Consider the following 22,179-nt stretch of genomic DNA (forward strand, 5'->3'; position numbering starts at 1 on the left):
AATATGAGACTCTTGAAATAAGGTTTTAATTAACATTAGCTACTGTATCTTCCATGGTACTTATAGAAATAATTTGCCTTTATTTTCAGTTTTAAAAATAATTTGTCATGGATTAAGGCACATTAATTAGAAGTTACTTCATTAGGAATAGCTTGACCATTAAGAACAGCTAATATGTTTTCTATCATATTCTGCACCATCAGAAGACAGGTACTGTGAGTGGCACTTCCAATGTGGGGTGTAATAATAACATTCTTCATTCTTAACAATGGATGATCTCTGAAAAAAAAACAAAAAAAAACCGTAATGATTTCCTATGTTCTATAAATGAGTCTATCGGACAATCTTAGGATTTTGTACATGCATGTACAGACACTAGGTACAAGACCTGGGGTAAAGTGGGAAACTCTAGGTCCATTGCTTTGCAATGTCAGGTAGGAGATGAGCAAAGTAGAATATAATGACATAAAAATAAAATTGAAAAGCATAGAGAGAATAAAAAAATAATAAACCTACATGCAACAAGATTAACAACACCAAGAGAAATACTATTTGTGGTGAATGTTGGAGAAGGAGAAAGGGACAGCAGAAGGAAAAAGGAAAAGGCATAGCTTCTACTTTACAATTTTTAAAAAGAAGGCTATGAAAAGACAAGGAATGTCTGCTGTATAAATTCATCAGATATCTTTCTGACTCGTGCACCATACTGGTTGGGTTTTCAAGATATCCACACTGAATATTCATTAGATTCATTTGCATGAACGGCCTCCATTGTATGCAAATGCATCATGCATATTCATTGTGGATATCCTGAAAAAGCGACCGGCTTGTGACACTTGAGAACTAGAGTTGCCTACCCCTGGACTAAGTTAATACACAAATACTAAAAATCAAAATATCCTGTGAGTGGAATAATATAAATCCAAGAACAAAAAAGATCCCACTCAGAATAGCCAACTTGAATGTTCCTAATTTCCTTTAAAGAGTCCAATGACCATCATACATCCAACGCAATGATTCACAATGTCTGTTATTTCTTTTTGATTATAGGAAGGTAGGAGGGGAAAGGGAGGAACAGAAGGGGGAGGAAGGGGTAGGGTTGGGTAAGAAGAAGAAGGGAAGGGGAGGAATCCGGCAAGGAAAGGAAGAGAAAGGGGGAAGAGGGGAGGGGAAGAAGGGAAGGAGATGGAAAGGTAGAAAGAAGGGGGAACGAGGGTGAGGGGAGCTGGGGGAACATGAATGGAGTTCAGAAGAAAGTGGACCATTCAATTTCCTTGTTGAGTGCAGTGGGGGAAAGTAAGTTCAAAAGAAAAATCCACCGTTGCTCATGACGTTTTAAAAGAATTGAAAAATTGGCCCCACAAAAGCTCTAATGCAAAAAAAACTGTAGATCAGAGATAGCGTGGTTCTTCTCGCGCCAATGGTTAACCAATGGGGCTTCAGTTCTGAGTGTGCGGATGCATGAGCAGTGCTCAAAGATTCTAGTTTTCAGCATTCGAGTACATTTACCAACGTGTATCAGATTGCAAGGGTATAAAATGATGTAAACAGATCCTGTTTATTCACAATTTGACATATGTTGCAAAAAAATAGGTATGGCCAGTACCAGGGATGTGTGAATGAAGAAATGGAACAAGACAAGTCCATCCCGTCTGCCATGAGCTTGCTGGCAGACGGGATGGACTTCTGCTGCCATACATATGTTTCTATGTACTTTTTTAATATGGCAGGGCATATAAAAGAAGAATTGGTCATTTTTCATCAATGGTTAAATTTACAAGCCTTTTAAATGTTGCCTTCCTGTAGGCCAGTTCTTCGGACAGAGATGGCTCTGCTCAAGTTTGACTGATTTTAAAGAACGAATAAAAGATTTGATTTAAGGATTATTAACCCAGGGTTTTCCTCACCAAAAAGCAGTTAAAATGGTGATGGTAGAGCAAAATGGAGAAATTACTTACCTGATAATTTTGTTTTCCTTAGTGTAGACAGATGGACTCAGGACCAATGGGTATAGTGTTCTCCTGATAGCAGTTGGAGACGGATCAGATTTCAATCTGACGTCAGCCCTAGTACATATACCCCTGCAGGAAGTGCAGCTCTTCAGTATTCTCCTTGAAAAGCACTGTGGATATATGTATGACTGAATAATTTAAATAACTTGATTAACTTTATAATTTGGATAACTTGATTAAATTTATAACTTGGTTAACTTGATTAATTTGAATTGGCTATAGCTGAAGACCGCCAGTGCCCTCAACCAAGATACGTTGGCACCCAGTAGGGTGGGTGTCCTAGATGAAGGAAAGCATGGTTTACCCGTGAATCACTCGCTCCCGGGGATGTCCCCCGAGAACTCCATGAGTAACGGCAGCCGTGGGTGGAATGCTGAGTCCATCTGTCTACACTAAGGAAAACAAAATTATCAGGTAAGTAATTTCCCCATTTCCTAGCATGTAGCAGATGGACTCAGGACCAATGGGATGTATAAAAGCTACTCCCGAACCAGGTGGGAGGCTGCCCGAGACCCACTTAGTACTGCCCTTGTAAATGCTGTGTCCTCCCGAGCCAGAACATCCAGGCGGTAAAACCTGGAGAAGGTGTGGATGGAGGACCATGTTGCCGCCCTGCAGATCTCGGCGGGTAACAGCATCTTGGTTTCCACCCAGGACACTGCCTGGGCTCTAGTAGAATGGGCCTTGACATGTAAAGGCGGTGGTTTGCCTGCTTCTAAGTAGGCCGCCTTGATGACTTCTTTGATCCAGCGGGCTATGGTTGCTCGCGAGGCCGCTTCCCCTAGCTTCTTCCCACTGTGACAGACGAATAGATGGTCCATCTTTCGTCTGGATTCTGTGATGGCGACCATTGCGGACAATATGGCGACCACCTTGGAGGGTCTCCAGTGGGAGGGCCCTTGGATCTGACCGGTGGCACTGGTCCCGCTGGCGACCTGTGCGTCTCCTCGAGCTTTGGAGACCGGAGACTTTTAAATAGATTTCTACCTTACCTTGTCTTGGCGCTTCCTAGTTTCGTTCCGGGCGGTCTCCAGCTGCGAGGGGAGAGGGAAAATACCTTCACGCGCGCTTGAGGTTGCACCTGCTGCCTCTCAGCCTCACCCGATGTCGGGGGCTAGATCCCTGCCGAGGGTTGGCTGCCAGACCGAGACTTACCTCCGAGGGATCGCAGAAATCACCTTGGGAAATCTCAACTGGGGGAGGGACCCAACGGGTGTCACCTCAGGAGAGAGGGGCTCGTCTGTAGACGTAAGATTTTTCTTCTTAATTTGGTTTTCTTTGGTAAAATTACTCTAAGCTGGTGCTAGCGTGCATAGAGTCCCTAACTGCTATGGAGACGGAAAATACGAAGAGCTGCACTTCCTGCAGGGGTATATGTACTAGGGCTGACGTCAGATTGAAATCTGATCCGTCTCCAACTGCTATCAGGAGTACAACCATACCATTGTTCCTGAGTCCAACTGCTTACACTCTAGGAAAAATGCAGATTGCTCTGTTACTGGAATATAAAGCAACGGAGCAGGCCTGGATTGTCATCAGGCACACTAGGCCTGTGCCTAGGGCAACAAAAACCTGGGGGGCCAGCAGGCTGGCGAAGGACTTACTGCCTTCCAGCTGGGCTGAATTTACTCAGCCAGAGAACACGCCCTCTGCTTCCTGATCCAGCCCCTCCCCTCCCCTGGCAGCCTGCAGGGAACAAAATGGGAGGAGTGTGAGTCTGGAGCACAAGAGAGCAAAGAGGGATCATTTGGTAAGGCTAGGAGGGGCTGAATGGGGGTGAGAGAGAGGCTGAGGGATGAGAATGGATCAGATGCAGGGAAGGGGCAGTTCAGTGTTTGTGTGTGAGAGAGAAGAGATTGATGCTGGTGTGTGTTTGTGCCAGACTGAGAGGTTAGGGAGGAGTTGTAAGGAGGAGCAGGGAACAGAGCGCAAGATGGATACCTTCCCCCTACCCCATCCACTGCAATTCAAGTTCTTTCTCCTTGATCTCAGATTCTAATCCCCAGATCCTGGACCTTTCCTTCTTTCCTCTCCCTTCTCTCTAGATCTTGGAACCCACCCCCCAAACATTTCCTGCTCCCTTCCCCCTTTCTCAGTCCCAGAACCTCCCCTCCCCCTCTTTCCTCTCATCCCAGATTCCTGATTTCCCCCTTTCACTTTATTTTCCCCTCCCCTAGTCCTTTCTACCTCTCCTCCCCCCCTCCCCAGTCCTTTCTACCTCTCCTCCCCCCATCCCAGTCCCTCTTTCCTTCTTATCCCCAGTCCTTCTCCACACACTATTCTAGTCCTTCTCCTTTCTTCTCCCATCCCTGGTCCTTCCCCTCCCCTTCCCTTCTGCCCATCCCTAAGATCTCCCTCCTGTACTAATACGTAAAATCCCTTTTCCTCGCCCAATTTTTATAGTATGAAGGATGGAAATGTTTGCCAATGTGCCTCAGATTTTCCCCAGCTTTTGCCACGGAATCTCTGCCCGAGCTGCTGCAGCAGCAAACTGGGGGACTGAGCCTTACACCTCCTGCCTTACCAGGGGTGGGGGGAAGCGCACCAGCAGTAACAGCGCCTAGGGGTGGCAAACCCCTAAATCCTTCTCTGCGACAGAGACAGAACCCTTGTCATGCATATTGCAATTTACTAATATGGGTCACAGAGTGGCGGTACTTGTGAAAAATAAAATTGGAATGTGTTGGCTATGCTTTCTGTTTTTGAGTTACCACCTTGGATTTCTTACAAGAGAGGTAGCAGCATCAAGGAGCGTGTGGTATGGACTGCTTTACAAGTGCTCTCACCTGTACAATCTGTTCACCCAGGACATTATTCATGTAGCAATTATGCCCTACAGCTATCACCAGTTTACAGATATGATTTAAAAGGTTACATGGAGGAGTCACATTGATTGCCCTTCTAGGCATGTTATTTATGTTCCGCAATGTGATTGCCCACGCGTCTGTTTGACAGACCAAATGTAGAGATCGTACACGTCTGATTGAGCACTGCAGTTGTGTCAACACAGGTAAAATCCGGGCCCCAGTAGTCAAACATTGTATGACAAATGATCACTCTTAATTCATTGCCATGCACCATTATTGATCAAGTTCAGTCCTCTTTTAGAGCAGGAGATATTGAATCAAGCTTGAATAGATGGGAACAATATTGGATTTACATTTTAAACAGTGTATCTCTGTTTGATCCCAATGAGAGCATTGTTTGGCCCACTATTACATTCGTCCAACTGTAATGTTTTTAGATAGAATTTTGAGAAAGAATTGCAATACATTTGACTACTTTTATGTGGCGAGCAGTGATGGTTAAGCATTTTCACACCCTTTGAATTTTAAATATGGCGTTTGTTTCTTTCTTCTGTGCAGATATGCTGAGTTGAGTGGCCATTTTGTACCCTGATGCAGAGTTTTTGGACTTAAAAACAGTAAGACCGTGTCAGGCCATGTACTGCTGGATGAGCATTTATAATTTATCTGGGAAATTTTTATCTGAAAATGTATATAAAACATATAAAAACGGATTATTTGGTGTGTTCTCTGACCTATGAGTATGCTAACACGCTAACAACAAATAGAAATAACAGACATTGTGAATTATTGCATCAGGTGTATAATGGTCTTTGGACTCTTTAAAGGAAATTAGGAACATTCAGTTGGCTATTCAGAGTGGGATCTTTTTTGGTTTTGGTTCTAACTTAATGCACTTTTGACTAGCTTTCAGGAGCTATATTCCCTTCATCAGGTCAAAACAAAATGAGCATGTCAGAGCAAAAAAAGACATTATCAGAAAATACAAGTGAAGCACAAAAGACATTCCAATGATAGTTTGAAGGGGAAAGGGGGCAATGATGTAGCTGATGTGTTCAGAAGGTGATAGTAGAATTTAATTTCTCATAGTGTGTTTAAAAACCCCAGGTTTTACCTACAGTAAAATGGGGGGGGGGGGGGGGGGGAGAGATATTTTCATATGGGTAATATATGTTTATCTGATTAAAATCCTTTTTGAATGTTGATCTCTTTGAGAACATCTGGAATCTGCACTGAAGGAGGTGCGCCAGTGGCAGTGTGCAATAAAAGTGCAAACTGTTCACTGCTTCATGCGCACTTAAGGAACACACTTCAAAGGATGATCAAACCTCATGACAGCAAATAAAACATCACACCTGCACACTACTAATGAACAACCTGTCCATGGTCTAGGCCTTCCCATACCCCCTATTCTCTTACACCCTCCAAAACCCGGCTAGACTCTGTCCCTCACCCTTCAGCTACCTTCCTTCCATATTCCTGGCTACCACTGATACACCCTCCCCCAGATCTCACTAACTGCAAATATATGGCTCTCTGGGGGAATGAAAAGTATAGACATGCTTTCTGGAGGAAGCCAAGAAACAAATTACTAGGCCTTCAACCTAGTAGTTTCAGAAACTTGAATTGTCAAATGATGCCTAACCCCTCTGCTAAACTGCTTCTACTAAACACCAGGTCTGTTAACAATATGAAATCCACCATCCAAGACCTGAGATCCAAGGAATCAGCAGACCTTGTTTTCTTCACAGAAACCTGGCTCTTTGATGATGGAGGAATAAAGGCTATGTCCTTCCCGCTTCTCAATCCTGTTCCAAAGCAGTTTTAGAAGATAACACAACAAAATTACCATTCTTTTTTGTGATAGATGCAAACTAACTAAATCCACTATCCGCAAGTGTCTGGCTGTGTATGCCTGTTAACAGAAGCTGAAATTGAAAAGAAGTTTCCTTTCCTATTGGTATACTGTATGCCCAAAAAATACCAATCTATCCAACCTCCTAGAACTCATTTCAACAGCCCTACTAGACACCAATTCTCTAGTCAACCTCAGAGACTTCAGCCTTCATGCTGATACTTCCACCAATGAACTGATCAAAGACTTCCTGGAAGAAATGACCTTCCTTTGGTTTGTTCGGTGGGCACACCCTGGATCTTATCCTTTTGCACCCTCCTTGAACACAATTACAATTTACACACCACTCCATTATCTTAGTTGGACCATTTTCTATTGACACTAACCCTGGACTTCCTACAGAAATATTAACTGCCCCTACTTGTTAAAGGAATCTGCAGCATAAAAAATGTTACTCCCAAACTGCTTCTAGAATACCTCCATCTCACAATCAACACTGTATCACAATTCATAGTGGATGACCTCATACAGCATTAGAATGCAGAAGTATCAAGTGTCTTAGATAAACTAACCCAGAAGAAAATGTGTGCAATCTATTTCTCATCACCAATTATCAATGCTCAGAACAGCATAAAAGAACTACTCAAAATTCTCAAAGACTTCATCTAATCAGACACCCCGCACAACCAACATATGCAAAACCTTTGCATGCCACTGCTCTAACAAAATCCTGAAGATCCATGCAGACTTAAATCACTCAAACTCTGGGGCACAAGATGATGTAACACTGGAACCCACCAACGCACCACTGACATTTTTAAGAAGTCTCCAGTGACCAGATTGGCAAAATCCTCTCTGACCTCAACCCATCATCCAGCTCCCTTGACCCTTGTCCAGGCAAATTAGTAAAAGTGGACAGATTTGATTTGTTTAGATGGATCGCCCAGTTGGCGAACCCATCTTTAACTTAAGGTGTTGTGCCAGTTGTTGTAAAGAAGGCCACGGTTTATCCACTTCTCAAGAAAGCCTCCCTAGATCCCAAGATCTTAGACAATGTCAGGCCCATATCAAATACCCCATTCCTGGGCAAAATCATTAAAAAGAAAGTCTTCCATCAGCTTCAGACACTACTGGAGAAAGGTCATTCTCTTGACCAATTCGTATTGGTCTTCAGGAAGGGTCACAACATGGAAACAGCTCTTATGGCTCTACTAGATGCAGGAAAGCCCTCTACCCTGATCCCATTCAACTTCTCTGCCTCCTATGACACACCACTGACTATGATATCCTAATAAATAGGCTTTCAGGCATTGGTATCAGGAGCCCAGTCTTAAAATGGTTTTGGTCATTCCTAGCAGGTTATTTTTGGTGATTCTTCCTCATTTGACAAACCCCTTCCCTGCAGTTTTCCATAAGGCTCAATCTACTCATGAATCCTTTTCAATATCTATCTCTGGTCTCTGATTGACATAATTAATAAATCCAGGCAGTAATGATTTGCATATGCTGATGGCATTCAGATGTTTATATTTCTGGGATCTGACACAGACATAGCCATTGTTAAGCATGTTGGGCCAGGTCTCCTCACCTGTGCGGGCAGTAAGCCCGCTGCACTGTCCCTCCACCACTGCCGCATCCCAGCACAGTTCGCCGCCATTGCAGCCTGCCCGCAGTGCCCCGATGCTGCTGCATCCTTGGACTCCCTAGGCACGTGCACATGGACTCAATTTAAAGGGTCAATGGCAGGGAAGTTCCCCGCGGCCTGGGATGATGATATCAGGCAAGGCAGGAATAAATACCCTGCCTTGCCACTTTTTCCTCGCCTCGGCAACAAGTCCAGCTCCTGTTGAGTGCATGTTGTCTGCATCCTGATCCCGCATTCCTGTGATTCTTCTGACTCCTGCTCCGGATCCTGTTCCTGACCTAGTCCCTGTTCCAGCTCCTCGTCATTCCTGCTCCCTCAGATTGACCTCCTGGCTCTGACCTTGCTTGTCTCACTGTTCCTGCTTGTCTGCTGCCTGCCCTGATCTTCAGCCTGGTCCACCGTTCCTACGCGTCCGCTGCCTGCCCAGACCTTGGTCTGGCCTCTATCTGCTGTAGCCTGCTGCCCGTCTTGACCCTTGGCACGTCCGACCTGTCTTCTGCCTGCCATCTGAGAGACCCACTCCTAATTCCTTGAGCCCCCAGTACCCAAGGGCTCAACCCACAGGGAACAAAGGCTGGTATAGATGAAGGTCCTGTTGGGCTCTCTCCCTCGGAACTGCCTCCCAACGATGAGGACCACCGAGGGCCTCTCCTCAGTGGTGGCAACAACCTTGTCTTGACTCGAGGGACTACCTTCCTTACAGCCATGCAAAAAATAAACAGCTGTCTTGCAGAGATCTAGAAAAGGGCCAACTGCAACCCCAGCAAAAATTAGTATAAATGCTAAAAAAAATACATCTCTTATACCCCATAAAGAAAAATACCTACAACAGTTACTGAATGACACCCCTCTCTCATGAAGTCTAAGCTCCAAACCTTGGGAGTCAACCTAGATACCAAATTAAACATGGAAATTCAAATGATCTCAATTGCAAGAAATACCTTGCTTTCTACCATCTTCGGTGACTAAAGCAGGTAAAACCTTATGTGAAGAGAGGCAACCTGGCCACCCTGATATATGCATAATTTCTGTTTTGACTAGACTACTGCAATGCACTGAAGGTAGGTCTCACCCAAAACTCCTAAAACATCAATAGTTAGTGCAGAATGTTGCAGCACGACTGTTATCTGACTGCAGCTTCAGAGACCAATCCTCTGGATCTTACACTGGCTCCCAATCTCCTAGGAAGCCTTTTTTAAAAGCCTTTTGTATTGTCTTCAAATCACTAGAAGTGTATTTTCAGCCATGGGCAGACCTGAATAAACTTGTCTGGATAACTTAAACTGGGTATTCAGTGGCATGGCTAAACCTCTGAATGTACCCAGATAAATAAAAGTTATCCAGATAAGCTTATTGGGATAACTTTAGAACTGCTCTGAAGTATGACTAGGACTTATTCAGATAACTTAGCTGGATAACACTGAATTTATTTAAAATATTTCTATTCTGTCCATAATAGGTTTTTTTTTAATGTTTAATTCTTTTTGAGTTTGTAGCTGTATCCTAAAGGCCCAATGTGTTACTAAAAGCCCTAGACACTAGAGATGTGAATCGTGTCCTCGATCGTCTTAACGATCGATTTCGGTTGGGAGGGGGAGGGAATCATATTGTTGCCGTTTGGGTGTGTAAAGTATCGTGAAAATCGTTAAAATCGTGAGCCGGCACACTAAAACCCCCTAAAACCCACCCCGACCCTTTAAATTAAATCCCCCACCCCAAATGCCTTAAATTACCTGGGGGTCCGTAGCCTTAAATTACCTCCGTAGCGGCGGTCCGTAGCTAAATCGGGGGAAGGGGGAGAGCAAGAAAAGCGGCACACTAAATCGTGTAGTCTTCAGCCGGCGCCATTTTGCAAAATGGCCACCGCAAAATGGCGGCGGCCATAGACCAAAACGATTCGACGCAGGAGGTCGTTCCGGACCCCCGCTGGACTTTTGGCAAGTCTTGTGGGGGTCAGGAGGCCCCCCCAAGCTGGCCAAAAGTTCCTGGGGGTCCAGCGGGGGTCCGGAACCCTCGCTGAACGATTCGCGGCAGGAAATCGCTCCCGGACCCCCGCTGGACCCCCAGGAACTTTTGGCCAGCTTGGGGGGGCCTCCTGACCCCCACAAGACTTGCCAAAAGTCCAGCGGGGGTCCGGAACGACCTCCTGCGTCGAATCATTTTTGTCTATGGCCACCGCCATTTTGCGACGGCCATTTTGCAAAATGGCGCCGGCTGAAGACTACACGATTTAGTGTGCTGGTTTTCCTGCTCTCCCCTTCCCCCGATTTAGCTATGGACCGCCGCTACTGAGGTAATTTAAGGCTACGGACCCCCAGGTAATTTAAGGCATTGGGGGGGGGGGGTTCGGGAGGGTGGGGGATTTAATTTAAAGGGTCGGGGTGGGTTTTAGGGGGTTTTAGTGTGCCGTGTTTTAGTGTGCCGCTGGACCCCCAGGTAATTTAAGGCATTTGGGGGGGTTCGGGAGGGTGGGGGATTTAATTTAAAGGGTCGGGGTGGGTTTTAGGGGGTTTTAGTGTGCCGTGTTTTAGTGTGCTGCTGGACCCCCAGGTAATTTAAGGCATTTGGGGGGGGTTCGGGAGGGTGGGGGATTTAATTTAAAGGGTCGGGGTGGGTTTTAGGGTGTTTTAGAGTGCCGGTTTTCCTGCCCTCCCCCTTCCCCCGATTTACGATTTTTTGACGATACATCGGGGGAATTGGTATTGTATCGTGGCCCTAACGATTTTTGACGATTTAAAATATATCGGACGATATTTTAAATCGTCAAAAAATGATTCACATCCCTACTAGACGCATGCAAATAAAAATTTAATTTTTTCAAACTGCGCCTATAGAACTGCAAAGTGAAGTGGCATCTTTTATCTGCGGACTTTGCACCACTTTTCAAAGGGAAAAACTTCCCCTTTGAAAATGACCCAAAAAAAGACCCTTTCGTGCTGTATTTTTGAAAATGCAAAAATAACTGCATATTTACACACCCTCTGCACCCCTGCCCCCAGGAAGGCCCTCCTTTCACTGCAGGTAAAAATACCTGTGTAGTCATTTTATCTGCACATGGGGTGGGCAGTTGTCAAAGATCCTGTTTCTGTAGGAAAACAGAAGGTTTAAACCATCCTAGTGCTCTGTCTCACGTGTACTCTTTGAGCAAATGTTTAAAGGCTGCCAACTCCAAGGAGAAACAGCAGCTATAGCAGCAAAATATGCAGTATCCTGTCACCAGGCCAGACATGAAATCTGACTCGGGACAATATGGACCAGCACCAAAACTGAGACGTGTTCCTGATATTCTACTTCCCATAACCTGTATCTTTACTGGCCTATTATTCTGTAATTCTTCCTCTCTTTTCTTCCCCTTTCATTTTAATCATTATGCATATTACTTTGGCAACATATGTAAAATTGTCATGCCAATAAAGTTATCTAAATGTCTTCCCTCAGGTTGTATCTCTATGAGTGCTGAAAACAACTGCAGCTGTGAGCTTTCCAGGGGAGCGCAGCTTTACCCATCCTCCAGCTAGCACTGTTTCCCAACCAGTGTGCCCTGTGGTGTTGTGCCTTCGGATTTTATCGGGTGTGCCATGGAAAAACCACCATTGCCTGATGCTCAGATCCAGCTCAGCACCGAATCTCTGTCTCGGCACCTCACAATAAGAATGACAAGCGGTGGCTCTTAAACGTGTAGGAGGAGCTCCATTCTGAGAATGTGTAATTGTGCATGTCTCTTCTTCCTAGCTACAGCATGAGCCCTAGAGTGTGGTAATTAATGGGCAGCATGCAGGGCATGGATAGCTAGGCCCCAGTCGGGGCACCCAGTACCTCCTCATCTTCCTCTTCCTGAGCTTCGTTTGAGTCCTCCCAGCCTCTCTCTTACCCCTAGGCTGAGTGATACAGGGAGTGCACACACACTAGATGTGACTCACTCTGGGCAACTGAGGTAACTAATCGAGCCATTTGCCCACGTCACACTGACTTATCCTTTCCCCATCGTGATGACTATGTGTCTCTGCCCCTTGGAGATGAAGGAGAAGGGAGCAAACTTGAGGTGAACCGAGACGTCAGATCGAAATTTTACCTTCAAATTGCTGAAACCGGGGGTAAGGAGGACCTTGCTCCAACGGCATTACATCACTTCCGGGACCGGACGTCACCAAAGGGGCCTACAAAATCGGCCCATTTACGGCGCGCAGTTGATGTCGGCGTGTGCGGCTTTGCCTGGAAAGTCTCTCCCTTAAGACTCCTTCACCTCAAGTAAGTAGAATTTTTCAATTTTTAAACTTTATCTTCTCCCGACTCTCCAATTGCAGTAAACATCTGATTAATACAGAAAGTAACTGACTGTTCTCAGAAAACTTCCAAAGGACCTTTTTATCATCTGGCTTATCACTATGCCACACACTAAAAGGAAGGGCCAGCTAAGGGAGGCTGCGGCATCATCCTTCCCAGCAAACCCCGCCCAGGGGAAAATTGAGAACTTTTTCAGTCCAGCCCTCGAAAAAACTCCCGAGGGAAGCGCTGTAAACCCAGTAGATGAGCTAAAACTGGATTTACCTGCTTCACCACTATCACTCAGCCTGGAAGCGCCAGCAACTCCTCCTCCCTTTCAGATCTGCTCAGAAGAAATAGTTTTCCCTGAGAAATCAGTAACAACAACTGATTCAAGTGAAGATGGAAATATATTATCTTTGGAGATGGGAGAAAAGATAATAAAGTAGAATTGAGAGAGCAGTCACTCAAGGGAGAAAATGAGGGCCCCCTTAAGAAACACATGGAGGTGTCAGATATTGAGGGGACAGATTGGCCAACATAACCCCCACGAAGAAACTGGAGAAGCCATTGATAATTACATTAGACTCTGTTTGGACAGCAATTATTACTTTAGAAAAATCTATATCTAAGCTAAGCTAACGAATGTTACAATGGAGATGAATAAACGAGTATTGAAAACAGAAAAAAATTTAGAAAAGCAGAATGCTCAATTGGAAGATTTAGAATAGAAAGTTTCCCAAGTTCAGAAAATGCAAGCTAGCATAATACAAGGAGAGATGATACAGACAACATCTAGAAAGATTAGAAAATGAATCTAGATATTTAAACCTAAGAGTAATAAATTTCCCTTTGGTAAGGTTTATATCTCTACAAGGTCAATTTAAAAAATACATGAAGGAAGTATTGAGAATACCCTTAGAAGCTTCTCCCCCTCTTGCAAAGATATATTGTATTATGTCAAATATAGTGAATGAGGAACAAATATCCCCTCTAAATGTGTCTGATTTACTCGAGACAACTGTTGATGAGATTGTGGAAAAGAGAGGTAGTGTTCTTGTTAAGTTTGTATTTTCTTCTGATAGGGATACAGTTCTTACACTATTTCTACGGAATAGAACAGCTAAATTTTACAACCATCAAATTTGGATTTTTCCAGATATAGCTAGAGTGACACAACGTAGAAAGAAAGAGTTTTTGGCTATGAAACAATTGGCTGAACAAATAGGAGCACAAATGGTAGTTCGATATCCATGTAAATGTCTTTTAAGATTAAATAACGAGAGATATATCTATTATAAACCAGAAGATCTAAAAATGTTTTTAGAAACAAAAAAATTACTTGGGAGCAATGTTGGCTAAACTGGTTGCCGCTTAAGTAGAGAATGAGTGCTATACTTTCTTTTCCTGAAGATATATTGCCTTTATAGTAAAGCTCATAATGTAGAAGATGGATTACTGCTTATTTCATAGTAAATAGGATATCTATTGATAAACTTTATAAAAGACTGCTTTGTAAATCTACTTGATAAATGTTTCTGTTCTATGTTTTTTGGTTTCGTAATGTTAAACTATTACTTATTTTGTTTTGTAAGACAATAGATATCTGCATTGTATCTTGACAGGTTATGTCATAAAATTTATAAAAGCATAATAAAATATAAATTTAAAAAATGTCTCTGCCCCCTCTGTCCCTTTTAATTTAAATTTTGAAAGAGACTGGTGTGGCTTTCAGTGCTTCCCTAGCATTTCTCTTGGCCACGTGATTTCTCTCCATGTCCACATTGCCTGTCCCATGGAAGCTGGTGTGCCACACAACATTTTAGTTCATGTAGGTGTGCCTTGAGCTTGAAAAAAGTGGGAAACCATGAACTAACATACAATCTCTGCACTGCTATGCTAAAATTTTGTCTCTTCCTTATTTTGAGCTCTGTGTACAGGAACAGAATACTTTTGTGCTCCACATTTTGCGTTTCCCTTGCTTACCTTGCAGTGAGATAGACTGCCTGCCTCCTGGGTGCCTCTGTGGCTGAGCAAAGAGGATCTTTGAATAAACACAAATTCAGGCGCAACTCACTTCATGCCTTTATCCCAAGACCTGCTCACAGACTAGACCGCATTGCAGTTTCTGCAACAGTACTGCTATCTTACAGACACTACACTGCTCTTTTTCCACGCTGTTTTAATTTACTGCGTCTGATAGCCCAAAACTACAAGATAGCAGGAGACTCATAGGAAGGACTGCCTTGCCTGCTTCATAGGGATCATACAGATAGCAGGAAGGAGGGTGGGTGAGCAGGATGGAAGCAGCTCCCAAACTGGTAAAGCAAATAGAGAGGCTGATATACTGGAATGCACCAAATTCCATGCATACTTTACTAAATCGCATGTGCTGTTTTGCTATCAGGACTTTTATGCAAATAAGCTTTGTAGTAAAAATAGTGCACACACTTTTTTACTATCAACTATTTTGCAAAAATGTTAACTTTGCAGACCTGATTTTGAGAAATCAGGTTTGTGAAAGTTTTTTGCATGCAGTTTTATTATGCATTCATAGTTAATAAGTTGTTTTACATAATTTTGTATCATAGTCACTCATTAAAGAATTTGCATGAAAGTTCACCGCGTAAAACTATATATGAAAAATTGCTATTTGCGAAGTAGTTACATTTCATGGGCTAAAAGGGCAAATAGTGCACATTATCCCATTGAATGTGCCCCATGGGCACTATCAGCAATCTTAGCATGAAGTGATCTTTGCAAATTTGGCCACAGTTTAATACATCAGCCTCAAAATCTACTCACGACAAATTTAAATAGATAGAAAAAAGGGCCAACTCCTTTTTGGGTCTGTTACCATGTGTCTAATATATGTGTTTATATATATCTCCCTAACAAATTTAAAGCAGGCAGGATGCAGGTCAAATTTTACTATCAGTTTGATCAAACAGCAGTAGCATCTTCAAGGACTTTTGCCAAGTTCTTAAATCTAACCTCCAGAGTCATCATGGCTCTTCACATTAATTGCACTTCTTATTTTGTACTATGTTGAGCCCAGTGCTTAGATTTACATTCGTGTCTCAGTGGGCTAACCTTGGCAGTGGTTCAGGATTTGTCACATCCAAAGCTGCAGCTTTAATGACCCCATTTTGTAGTGCTTCCACCAACGCATCCTGGTCCACCACAGCACCTGGATTAAAGACAAATTGTTCTTCTAGACATATCCAGCAGAAATTATAAAGACAGACACCAACAGCTTACAACTCACAGTATTAATCCAGTATGTTCTTGTCTATTTTCTTCTAGGGTAACATCAAAATTGCGCTGCAGCCAACAAGAAACACAGCACAGCACTCACTTTGTAATGAACATTATCTCTAGATAGCTGTGTTAAAATATGTTCCCACAGGTATGGCCTTTTGCAGGAAAAATAATTCTAAAATAAATCTCTTCAACTCCAAAAGGGCACGACTTGAAGGCAGACCAAGATGGCAATGCTTTAATATTTTGGAATTTCCCTGTAGAAACAATCTAAGTAGGCTCACACAGGACACTTCTCCTTTGTTAAGCATTTAACATGAATACACTTATAGGAAGGGTGATTACCATGAGTTCACTTCGTTGACCTGCCCTCACAGTTTTGAAAGAGTTTTGTTATTTTAGAAGTGTGGTCTGCAGTTCAAAGTAACATTATTAGTATTTGGCAAAAGGAACAATTCTTTTATTGGGAGTAGGGGGCATTGCTAGGTACTTCAAACATCTGGGGTAGGGCTCCTAGGCTTTTTCATTCCACCCCCCCCCCCCCCCCCGATCCCCACCACCAGTTTGTCCATAGACCAAAACTGGTCACTTGAGAACTGGGGGAGGGAGGAACCTGACCACCTGATCCTTCCCCTATTTCCACCCCACCCCTGAAACTACCTCCTTTCTCTCGACCCTCTGTTCCTTCTATTCTAGCATCCTCAGGACAGTGGCAATGAAGAATCTAACGAATACACTCGTGAGTCAACATGAAACAACATAAGAATGACAGAGAGTAATCTGCATAGGTGCATGCATTCCATTAATTGTGAGCATTGTTTACTTTTCACAATATTATGGAAATATTATGAGTGCATCAATTATCCATGCTTTTCACTGAGCTCTTCTTAAGGTACTCCCAACAGCTGGCTGACAGACCCAGACATAGCATAGCACAGTAATAGCCACTTACATACAAACTTTGGGTTGCATTATTGTAGACATTTAAAAATTGTGCTGTCTTTAATTTGCTGCTGAAAACAAATTAATAAATGAATCCTCTGAAAATAGAATTACATAAGAACATGCCATACTGGGTCAAACCAAGGGTCCATCAAGCCCAGCATCCTTTTTCCAACAGTGGCTAATCCAGGCTACAAGTACCTGGCAAGTACTCAAAAACTAAGTCTATCCCATGCTACTGATGCTAGTAATAGCAGTGGCTATTTTCTAAGTCAACTTGATTAATAGCAGGTAATAGACTTCTCCTCCAAGAACTTATCCAAACCTTTTTTTAAACCCAGCTACACTAACTGCACTAACCACATCCCCTAGCAACAAATTCCAGAATTTAATTGTGCGTTCAGTGAAAAAGAGCGTTCTCTGATTAGTTTTAAATGTGCCTCATGCTAACTTCATGGAGTGCCCCCTAGTCTTTCTATTATCCGAAAGAGTAAATAACCGATTCACATTTACCCATTCTAGACCTCTCATGATTTTAAACACATCTATCACAGCCCCCCTCAGCCGTCTCTTCTCCAATACAATATAGTATACTTCTCATACTAAAACAGCACTAACTGCCAGCACTCAAACAACCCTACCTATGAAAAAGCAATACTGCAAATATTACAGTCCAATACTCCTCCTATTATGAAAAAAGAACAAGCCAAACTGCTATAGATCCCTCTGCAGAAATTATACACTAGCAGAATACCTCATCTTAGTCTCACATGTAGAACACAGATTAACCCTTATCAAACACAGAATAAAGAGAGCATAAACAGAAACATGCAGACAAAAACTGAACTGAAAACCACAAGCCAGACTGTATATAGTGCAACAATGGAAAAAAAGAAACATCACCAGGACACATACAACCCATCAAACTATAAAATCAAGAAATATAAAACATCATGATAGAAAACTATGGGCATTCCAGGGATGCGGATAAGACTTACGCAATTTTGAGCCAGAAGGATCCTGAACACCAGGGGTTGGGGAAGGGGGAGAGAGAGAGAAAGACAAGCTGACACTCTATATATCTCCCAATGTAAGAGGGGCACTTTCAACTCGGGGTGGGGTTTTTTTTTTTTGGGGGGGGGGGCGGGAGTGATGTTACATTGGAATACCTAGGGCGCCAGGGTCTGTAGACTTGTAACATCCCCCTCCCCCAAAACCCACCTTGAGTTGAAAGTGTCCCTCTTACATTGGGAGATAGATAAAGTATCATTCTTCCCCCCCCCCTCCCAATATGATCACTTGTGAATACACACGTAAAGGCTGCACACATTTGCGTGGCAGGGATATTTTAAATGATACTCATGTACTTGCACACACGATATAAAATTAAGCATTGGGGTAAACCAGGAGCTGGTTCAGTTTTTTTTCCTTTGACAAGGAGCTACTTGGTCACGCTACATGCAAACGTAAATTTTAAAATTTAAAACAACCACTGTTTTTTTCCCTTGTCAAGGTTTACCCCAATGCATGCAATGAGACACAGTTCTGCTTTTCTTATGGAAATCAATAAAGAAATCAGAACTACATTTCTATGAATGCAATGGGGTAAAACCAGGACTGGATTGGCTTGTCCCCCTTGACATGGAGCTATATGGTCACCCTACCTCATATGTTCTCAAATGCTCTGTCTCTCCCCGGAGCATGTAGGCAGCAGCAGCCTCCTCTTTGGGCACACACACAGTGCCTCTAACACACATATGCGCTCTCTCTCTCACACACAGTTATGCTCACACACAAGCTCTCCCTCCCCTATATGTTCTTGCATGTGTTCTCTCTCTCCCTGGGCATGCAGACTGCAGCAGCTACCTCTTTTGACTCATGCAGCATCACTTACATGCACACACACAAGTTCTCACACATGCTATTTCTCTCTCTCACAAACAAACACACACACACACACACACAAACTCTCTGCCCAGGACCATTCGGCAGCCTTCTTTCTTCAGCCTAGTCCTGACCGGGATTGAAAAAAAAAAAAAATAGCAGGTCCGCTGAGACTCGGGGCACTGAGCTTGAGACTTGGGACATGAGCCCCGGGTGCCCAGTGCTAACGACGCCCCTGAATGGGAGTCTGACATGTTCCTCTATCTCCTTAGCATTAGCCCATGAAGCAGTGAATCATGACCCTGCTTTAAATCAGCCCATAACAAAGGATGATCTGGTGCTCATGATGCATAGGATAAAATGAATGCTAAGGTGCAATTAGAAAAAATGAACCACAAATTATCTGTTTGAATTAGAACTGTCTTCTGAACAAAATCTGGGATGGAAGGATAGGTCTTCAGGTAGAGACCTAGTCCTGACCTGTGGTAGAGAGGACGCTGTCTTCCAATGGGATACAAGGGGGCAGTCTCCTTAAGTGAAGATATTAAGTTTTTTTGGTTATTAAGCAGTTAACAGGGACATGGGGAGGCAATATTTCTCACTCTTTACGTCAATGTGAACAATGGTTCATTTATCAGTGGTATACTATGTTTCCGTTTGGCATAAATAATAGTGATATTGAGTTGTTAGCGTTTTTTTAAATTGGGCACTTTATTCTGATTAGTTAAGTAGAGTTTGAATACCTATCAATCAAACAACGCCACCTTGCTTTACGTATTCCACATACGTAAAGCAAGGTGGCGTTGTTTGATTGGTAGCAATACAACTCAGGAGACAGAAGTGAGTTACACCGGTAAGCTCGGATCCATTGTTGGAAGTGAATGCTTTTGAGAATGATTTTTGTAAATTATGATGTTGTTGCACGTCCCGGCCGTGCTGGTGCCGCGACCGGACCTGCTCACCTCAGGCTCCCCTCCACGGGCTCCGTTCTGTCCTCCCTAGCAGCAGCAGTCAGATCTCGGCATCCCCAGCGCCTACCCCGAACACCTCCGTCGTCGCAGACCTCTCAGCGGAGCTCTCACAGGGGCTCCACGTCCTCGGCCCCGCCCCTAGGCGCGCACGCGTGGCCGGCGCTCCTTCATTTAAAGGGCCCAGGGCGGGAACCTCGGGCAGGATGCCTCCTGATGACTTCACGTAAGCGTCCTATATAAGGCAAGGGCCTTCCCTTAGTTCCTCGCCTTGGCAAACGGGTCACCACACTTGTGTGAAGCTAGTTGCCGTCCTGTGTTCCTGCGTTCCTTGTTCCTGTGCTTGTTCCAGTGCTCCTGCGTTCCCGTGGTCCTTCCTGTATTCCAGCGTCTGTTCCTGTTTCCTGCTCCACGTTCCACTACCCAGGTTGTACCTTCTCTGATACTCGGTACTGACCTCGGCTTGCTTCTGACCACATGTGGACCACTGCCTGGAACTGACCTCTGCTTGCCACTGACACCTGGAACTGACCTCTGCTTGCCACTGACCACCTTTGTCTGGCTGACCACCCTTGGATGGATACCCTGGCTTTGACCCTTGCGCTCCATACGGACACTCTCCTTGCTTCTCCTGTGTCCACCAGGCCCGCCTGTTCTAATGCTACCCGTGGCCTTCTACAAGCTAGTCCACTAGGCACTGCCTATCCTGACCAGAGGACCTTCAGTTCCTGTTCCTTCCAGTGGTCTCCGGTACTCTCTGTTCCGGTCTAGCTTATCTGTTCTCCACTAGCACGCATCTTTGCTCTTGGTGGGCACACCTCTCTGCTACCTCTCCGGGAGACCCTCAGAGGCCCACTTAAGCCCAGGCGGTCCGGGTATCCAACCCACGGAGCCCCTAGACTGTTATTGGTGAAGATCCAGCTAGCCTCTGTCTCCTCGTGTGCTCTGCCTCCTGGCGACAGGCACCCTCTGGGAACCCTCAGAGGGCCATACCAATCCTGCGCCAGGCCAAGGGTCCACCTCCAGCACAACAGATGTAAATTGATTTTTTATTTTGGAATTGTATTGCAGAGAAGTGGTATCGGTTACGTTGCAGCGAGTCATAATTCAAAGCTGATAAAGAGTTGGAAGCAACGGTGATTTAAATTGTATGAGAGACGCCGCTCTGATAGGGCGCGGCATTAGATTGATTTGCCGCATGGTTCAGAGATAATGAAATGGGTATATTATAATATTGGGTGTTTGAAGTGGTAAGAAGTGGTAAGGTTACATATTTTATTCTCCATGTTTGTAGAGTTATTATCCCCTAAGGAAACTCAAGTCAGGTGAAACAAGGGACCCTTAGTCGGGAGATGTTGAGAAAATTGAGAGTATATTGAAAACCGATTGAATATCGGGGAAAACATTGAGAAGATTGAGAAACACACATTGAATATTGGGGAAAATATTGAGAATATCGAAAAGTCTTCTGAATATTGAATATTGACAAAAACAATGAGGGAAAACACCATATAAACAATGCCAATTTTTTGAGAAGTGGCCATTTTGTGAATTATATTTTTTGCAAATTATGTTTTTATGGAAGTAATGTGAGTAGTTTGGTATGTATGTATGTGTGAGGATGTTATGATAAAGGTTTTTAATGATTTGATGCCTTGATGTGATTCGTTTTGCATTTTGTATTTTTTCAATCATTTTTTGTATTAGTGTATCCTTTCTACAATTTTGAAGATTTTGTGGTATGTATTTTTTCAATAAATATATAACAGATACATCTTTAACAGATTTTTATAGTATACAATATTAAGGTAAAAATATAAGGGGATTACTCTTATTGCATATTATATGTATACTGGTTGATTGAGAGCAACATGTAATTCATTTGGTCACTGTTTTGATTGTCCTTTATAGGTTACCTATATCAATTTATGAGGATAGGAAGTTATAATGGAGCAGTTTTATAGTTTTTCGGATCAGGCGGCCAGTAGTATTATCTCTGGTTTAAGACTTTTTGAGTCTCCGGTTGGAGTTGACTCAGAAGGAGATTGGAATGATCTATTAAGATTAAATAAGAAATTGAGGAGGTCACGTGATGCAGTGCAGGGGAAGGACGCGATTTTCCCTCGCAGCGCTCGTCTCTGCATCCAGCCTCATCCACATGTTCACAAAGAACCTTTTCGAGTCTAAAAATAGCATCCAGCCTCCTTGGGAACTTGGGCAGTCGGGTGGATTAGAGGATGGCCTCCCAATTGGCAAAGAAAGAAAAAGAAAAAGACAACCCTCGGATGCTGGAAGCGCCCGCCATGTTGCCATTGGACCCCCCTGTACTGCCTGTTACAGAGGCGCTTCCCAAAATTAAAGCAGCGATTGCTGAAACGCAGGGTCCAGAACTAAAAATTATTTCAACAAAACTCTCGGAGCTAACAGCGGCTTTCGCAGGGTATGAGGCCCGATTCTCTGACCTGGAACAGCGGTGTCAGACGTGCAAGATGGCGTCCTTACCTCCCAGACAGAAATCTCTGTTCTCAAGGCTGCTCTGGAG

General features: G+C 43.7%; 1 protein-coding gene across 4 annotated transcripts in view; it reads right to left on the reverse strand.

The window, feature by feature from the left end:
- Positions 1 to 7: 7 nt before the first annotated feature.
- The window catches only part of LOC115085149 (glyoxylate/hydroxypyruvate reductase B-like), a 144,903-nt gene continuing 122,731 nt past the window's right edge, over positions 8 to 22,179 (reverse strand). For all 4 annotated transcript variants that reach the window (XM_029590804.1, XM_029590805.1, XM_029590802.1 and 1 more), the window contains 2 exons: positions 15,676 to 15,772; positions 8 to 279 (listed from right to left, as the gene is read on the reverse strand). In XM_029590804.1, coding sequence (XP_029446664.1) covers positions 123 to 279; positions 15,676 to 15,772 — 254 coding nt within the window. In that variant the 3' untranslated portion in view covers positions 8 to 122. The remainder of the gene's footprint in view (positions 280 to 15,675; positions 15,773 to 22,179) is intronic.

The sequence above is a fragment of the Rhinatrema bivittatum genome, chromosome 2 (genome assembly GCF_901001135.1).
Source record: "Rhinatrema bivittatum chromosome 2, aRhiBiv1.1, whole genome shotgun sequence".
In the NCBI taxonomy this organism is placed as follows: Eukaryota; Metazoa; Chordata; class Amphibia; order Gymnophiona; family Rhinatrematidae; genus Rhinatrema; species Rhinatrema bivittatum.